Source organism: Galeopterus variegatus, unplaced genomic scaffold (genome assembly GCF_000696425.1).
Source record: "Galeopterus variegatus unplaced genomic scaffold, G_variegatus-3.0.2 Scaffold1287, whole genome shotgun sequence".
NCBI lineage: Eukaryota > Metazoa > Chordata > Mammalia > Dermoptera > Cynocephalidae > Galeopterus > Galeopterus variegatus.
In genome coordinates this window covers 50,691-57,120 of record NW_007727398.1, presented here as the reverse complement: position 1 = coordinate 57,120, position 6,430 = coordinate 50,691, and the positions used below count along the sequence as shown (strand labels likewise).

The 6,430-nt window shown below is 57.0% G+C and overlaps 1 protein-coding gene across 1 annotated transcript in view; it reads left to right on the top strand.

The window, feature by feature from the left end:
• Nucleotides 1-6,430, top strand: part of RAB6B (RAB6B, member RAS oncogene family) — a 62,736-nt gene that overhangs the window by 50,229 nt on the left and 6,077 nt on the right. The window contains exons 4-7 of the mRNA XM_008576095.1: nucleotides 51-156; nucleotides 1,782-1,893; nucleotides 2,957-3,050; nucleotides 6,252-6,318. Of these exons, the coding sequence (XP_008574317.1) occupies nucleotides 51-156; nucleotides 1,782-1,893; nucleotides 2,957-3,050; nucleotides 6,252-6,318 (379 nt within the window). The remainder of the gene's footprint in view (nucleotides 1-50; nucleotides 157-1,781; nucleotides 1,894-2,956; nucleotides 3,051-6,251; nucleotides 6,319-6,430) is intronic.

Here is a 6,430-nt window from a genome sequence, read left to right as displayed (position 1 = left end):
CCCCCCCCCCCACTGACCCCTCTGCCCCGGCCCTGCCCTTCCTGTGACAGGTGCGACTGCAGCTCTGGGACACAGCTGGCCAGGAGAGGTTCCGCAGCCTGATCCCCAGCTACATCCGGGACTCCACCGTGGCTGTGGTGGTGTACGACATCACAAGTGAGTGAGGGACCATGCCCAAGGGAGGGTGGCCCACAGCGGCTCCAGGGCCCAGGTGCAACCTCAGGCATACCTGCATGTAAGAGGATACTTCAGAATGTTTATGAGAAAATGGAATGAAAAATTAATACAAATCTTTCCATGAACGTTTTGAAGACCCCTCGCATGTGCAGGTGTATATGCACGTGTGCACACACATGTGGCTGTCCCTGAATGCAGGAAGGCAGGTGCTCCAGGTGAGCTGCCCTTGAACACCAGCTTTTTTCCACTGGCCCCAACCTCCTGTGACAGGCACAGGTGTACAGGGCAAGGTGTACAGGGCTTGTGCGTGGGGGTGAGCACACGCTCCCAGGGCTGCCCCTGCTCTAGCCCATCTTTACCCTCCCTCCCGCTGGCTGCCAGAAAGACCCCTAAGGTGTGACCTCTGTGTGTGTATGTCTGCATGGGAGGTAATGCTGGTCCCCAGCCAACCCTGATCCAGCCGCAGCTGGCACCCAGCTCCTCTTGAGAGCCCCTGAGGGCGTGTGGTTGGGTGCCCTTTGTGTGTGCTGTGGCTTTGCCAGCTACAGCGAGCATACTGGACAGGCCTGCACAGCCTCCAGGGAGGCTCTGGGGTGGGGATGGGGGAGGGGCGAGGTAGAGCCTGGCTGCCTGGTCTAATGGAATATGCTGGTGAGCCCACAGCCCTGAAGTCACACAGGGAAGTGTGCCTGCCCCTGCCGTGCCTGCCCCTGCCATGCCAGCCTGCTGCCCTGCTCTGCCCACCCCTCTCTCCATGCCTCTCCCTGAGCACAGGCTCATTCCACACCTGAGTGCAGGTGGGAGCTGGCCCCGCAAGGGCCTGGGCTCACCCTGCCTGCCACCCAGTCGAAGGGAGACTGGGCTGTGGGAAACTGAGGCCTCCCAGGACAGGCTCCTCCCCCTCCCTTGGGCATGCAGGCTGCCGAGCGGCAGACACTGCCTTGTGACAGCACCTCTTGGCAAGCCCTGTCAGTCTTCCAAGTGAGGCAGGGCTGCCAGAAACAGCCTTGCCACTTCTGGAGTTTTCAGTGCTTCTGGCTCCCTTGATTCTGGCCTCAGGACTGCCTTTCCCTTCCTCCTACCTGCAGAGCCTGAGGGTGCTGTTCAGAAGCTCCTCTGGCCTTTCCCAAGCTCTCCTGAGCCCGCATTGGTGGGGAGGCCGCTCTGTAGGGCCCCTCCTTCCCTACAGGCTGCTGTGGCTCCCTCTACTTCCCCCCCACCACTATTTCCAAGCTCAGCCAAGCCCAGTGCACCCATTTTTCTCTCTGCTGGGAGCCCCCAAAGTCAGGTCTGACTCTCAGGCAACCCCTAAAGCTACTTGTCCATGCAGCAAATCATGACACAGTGACCTTCCAGATAGGGTGACTTCTCTCCCCCAAAGGGTGGCTGAGAGGGCTAGGGCTCTCTGGGGCTGCAGGTCAGTTTCCCGGTTCCCTCTAGAGGCCCCAGCCCAGCCGAGCTATGTGGACTGTGCTTCCACTCCTTCTGGGGTGTCTGAGGGGACATGCTTACCCTGCCCCTGCTCCCGGCCCCACACCTCCCCTTCCCACCTCCAGATGGGAGCTGGCCCTCACTCCCAGTTTGTTTCCACTTTCTGTCTCCAGATCTCAACTCCTTCCAACAGACCTCTAAGTGGATTGACGACGTCAGGACAGAGAGGGGCAGTGACGTTATCATCATGCTGGTGGGCAACAAGACGGACCTGGCTGACAAGAGGTAGGTACCAGGGCACAGAAGCACAGAATTCTGGGATGCACAGGTGGCAGGTCTGTGCTTCTGACCTGTTCCCATGCATCCAGGAAAGGCGCCTTGATACACCAGGAGTTTTAAGAACACCTGGTGGACCCCTCACCCTGTGTGGCTAATCTCTGAAGCCCCCCTCTACTACCACTAGGCAGAGGCAGGCACCCCTCTGTCTGCCTGCCCAGTAGCACATGGTCTGGTGCCCCACCATGGCCACAGCACAGCCCCAGACACAGCAATCCCCAGGCCCCAGTGACTTCTGCATGTGCTTCATGTCTCTGCCCCCATGAGATTCCTGCACTAGTGTGTGGGGGGGTGTGAGCTCCCTGGTCCCCAGGTGTGAGCGTGGGGAATGTCTGTAGGCCATGAACCTGCAGCTCGCTCAGCCTGGCTCATCACTGTGTCTGGGCACAAAGCTTTCTCTGAAGAGGCTTCTCTAGGGCTGACTCAGGTGCATTCCATCCATTTGTCCACTCATCTCATGTGGCCCTGACTGGGGCAGATAAAGCAACAGGTCTTGGCCTCCAGCAAAGCAATGTGGGCTTCTCGCAGGGTCCCCTGACCCTGTAAGGAGTAACATGTATTAGACCCTGTGTTACTAAAGGGCTGTCATCGAAGTAAAGAGAACTGGGCTCAAATCCCAGCTCCTTTGCTAAGTGGCCTTGGGGGAGTCACTTTTAACCTCAGTGTTGTCATTTGGAAAAGGGGATGGATAATACCACCGAGGGAGGCAGTATATGGCTCACAGCTCTTCACAACTGTAGGACGGGCAGGTGTGGGACAGCCCTACCCCAGACCCGCTCCAGGGCCTGCTCCTAAGCTGAAGGACACTGGGGAGGGAGTAGGGAAAGGGGCTGGTGTCCTGCTGAGCCCCGGGTCCCCTTCACCCTGGAGGGACCCCTGGGATCAGAGCCTGTCCTCAGGGCTGACTGAGGGGCCTGGTCAGCTCCTCTGCCCTGCCAGGCAGGTCCCTCCTCATCTCAGGTTACTCCCTCTGTCTCTGCTGAACTGATCTTCCGTCTCCCCTCATCTCCAGGCAGATAACCATCGAGGAAGGGGAGCAGCGTGCCAAAGAACTGAGCGTCATGTTCATTGAGACCAGCGCCAAGACTGGCTACAACGTGAAGCAGGTGAGGACACTCACAGCTGGTGCTGGTCCCCCACGGCCTGGCTCAGAGGCCCATGCTGGGTTCTGGGTGTGGTCGGTCTCAGGTTCAGGCCTGCCAGGCCTGAGAGGCCGGTGACCAGGTTGGGGCAGCCAGCCCGAGCACCCATAAACCCAGTCTGTGGGGGAGCAAGCTGACTTCCAGAGTTGGTGGAGCACGTGAGAAGGAAGCAGCACTCAACCGGGGGGTGAGGGGTGTCTGGAGAATGTCAGTCACTAACCACTTTAGCAGCAACCAGCCATGGGCCCTTGTAGCCATGAGGGTGTCTGGCCCCCGACTCCAGGTGGCTGAAGGAAGCAGGGGTTCCCTAGCATCTCCCCTCACTTCGGATGAGGGGGCAGGAAACACAGTCTCATAAGCATTTGGGGCTCATGCCTGCACTTGGCAGTGCTCAGGGCCGTGCAGGGCAATACAGATAAGGAGGAAAGAGCCCACCCATGGGGTGGTTGGAGCTCCAGAGGGGAGAGGAGCTGGGGTTAGGCCGAGCCCTGCAGCAGGTCGCTTGCCTGGGTCCATAGACCCCCACATAGCCTGTGGGTGGGATTCAGCGGGTCAGTGGACCTGGGCTGAAAAATCATATACCTTTATTTTCACTGACCTCTAACACTCACATCTTCAGCATTTGCATCAGTGCTAGTGCAGGTGACAAGACTCGGTGATGTCAGCAGTACCTGTGGCTTTAGCATCGTCAGCTCCATGGTGTTTCTTCATTGCTGCGCAGTGCTGCGGGTGTCTTGCACTTTGCATGCATCGTGACTTCAGTTTCACAGTGATTACTAGCATCGTGCAGTGCGCTTGTAAGCGGCACATGTACACTAGTCACACAACTGTATCTTCGAATATTTTAGAAGTTTATTTCAGTACTAACTTTTCCTTTATGTCGTACGTAATCAATTTTACACACTTAAAAGGAGTCCGTAGGCTTCATCCGACTGCCAAAGGAGTCTTTGGCTCAAAAAAAGGTTAAGAGCCCTGGCCTTCAAGAGTGAGGAGGACTTGGAGAGGTGGTGAGGAGGGAGGGCATTCTGAGCAGGGGGGCGGCAGCAGGGGTGCCTGTGATGTGGGAGGGGACGCTGAGTGAGGGGCATGGCTCGGCTCGGTCTCCCTGCTGCCCTGCCACCCAGCATTGCCCGGGAGCACTAGACAGGCTACCTGTGCAGCATGGGCCTTCTGTATGCAGTGATGGCTCAGCCCATGCAGACAATGCTGGTGGCAGTGGGAGGGGGCGGCAGAGGAGTGGGAGGAAACAGAGTGGGAGGGGCACTGTGGCAATGTTACCATGAGCACTAGACAGGCTACCTGTGCAGCATGGGCCTTCTGTATGCAGTGATGGCTCAGCCCATGCGACAATGCTGGTGGCAGTGGGAGGGGGCGGCAGAGGAGTGGGAGGAAACAGAGTGGGAGGGGCACTGTGGCAATGTTACCATGGCCCTGAAGCTCTCAGGACTCAGTGTCCCCATCCCAATTGGAGTGCCCTCACTATGGCTCCATTCACTCCCACCTGCTTCCCAGTCTCCCTCATGTCAGGCTGAGACTGCTGTGGTGTCTCATGGAGGAGGGACCATACCCTGGAAGCCTTCAGGAGAGACTGGGCTGCTGCTCTTCACGGGCCCCTGATGAGAAGTTATAGGAAGCAGGGAGCAGAGGACGGCACCAGGCTGTCCATAGTGCAGATAGCGTCTGCCCCATTGGTCAGAGACAGGAGGAATGATCCAGGCCCCCGTGCCCTCTCCCACTTCTTCTAGGGAACCCCCTCTGCACCCCTCTTATAGGGGTCCAACACCCTGCTGGGCTCATAGGAACTTGCCCACTTTGGCCTTCACTGCCTTCAGCCCTGTCCCCCAGCCTGGGTGCTCAGGTAGGGCTGGGCTCTGGGGTGAGATTACCCTGTCCTCAGAGAGCTCATGCAGTGGAGGTTACAAGCCCAGAGTCCTCCAAGCTCTTGCAGTTGGTATTTGTGGGCAGAGTGGGGAGTATTCATGTTAGTCCATTTGTACTGCTGTAACAAATTACTGTAGACTGGGTGACTTACAACAATAGGAATGCTTTGCTGACAGTTCTGCAGGTTGGCAAGTCCAGGATCAAGGCACCAGCAGATTCAGCATCTGGTGGGGCCTTCCTCTTCATAGATGACACCTTCTGGTATCCCTGGTGGAAGGGTAGACAAGCTCCCTCAGGCCTCTTTTATAATGCACTCATCCAATTCATGAGGGTTCTGCCCTCTTGACTAATCATCTCCTAAAGGCCCCCTTTCTTAATACTATTGCACTGGGGATTAGGTTTTAACATAATGAATTTTGGGGGTCACAAACATTCAGAATTTTCTGTGCCTTGTACTTCCACCTTGTACTTGTCACTTCCAAGATTCCTTCTCTGTCAGCACCCCACCTGCCACCTGCCCCAGCTCACATGCACACAAACCACACACACATCATTTCCCCCCCCCCCACAGACTCATGCACAGGAAACCATATGTATGTGTGCACACACCGCACACATTCACATTCCCCACACTTATACACACCACAGATTCACATCCACACATACCATGCTCACACACATGCACACACACCCACAGACAACACATACACCCCTATACCCAGTACACACGTGACACTAACACATACACATCCAAGCACACCTTATCATGTTCACACTCCCAGTGCCCCTCACACTCTCAGAGAAATCTTGCCACTGTGATGGTTGTCCCTGGTTCCAGTGTCCTGCTGCCTCGACACCATGGACTGGCCGGACTCCCTGAGGACAGAGTCCTTTGTCTCAAGGGAAGCTCAAAAGTCAGTCCTCCACATCTGGTCCCCGTGAGGGCAGTGGACAGAAGCCCTCCTGGGGGCCCAGACAGTTTTCTGTACCAGAGTAGGTCCGTTGCAGTCACTGCCATGACCCCCTTACCCTGGTAACCCTGTGGCCAGCCTACCTTGTGAGAAGCCACGGCTTTGTTCTTTCCTTCCACAAACCACATGCTGAGGCCCACCTGGGCCTGCTGCAGTGGAGGAGCTGGCGGTGAGGAGAGTACTTGGGAGAAGCCCTGCCCTTGAGGGTACACAGTAAAGCCCAGGGTCAGAATGAGAAGAGGTGGGAGGGGGAGACTGTGGCAGGAGCAGGGCAGGCCAGGGTGGGGCTCACGCTGCATCTCCGTCTCTTCAGCTCTTCCGACGTGTGGCTTCGGCTCTTCCCGGGATGGAGAATGTCCAGGAGAAGAGCAAAGAAGGGAGTATCCTTTTCCTTTGACAAGGGCGTGAAAAGATGTACTAGAGAGCCATTTATTCACTAGTATTGCAGCATGGTGGATGAACAGTCATCTGGTCTCCGGCCTTCCCGGGGGG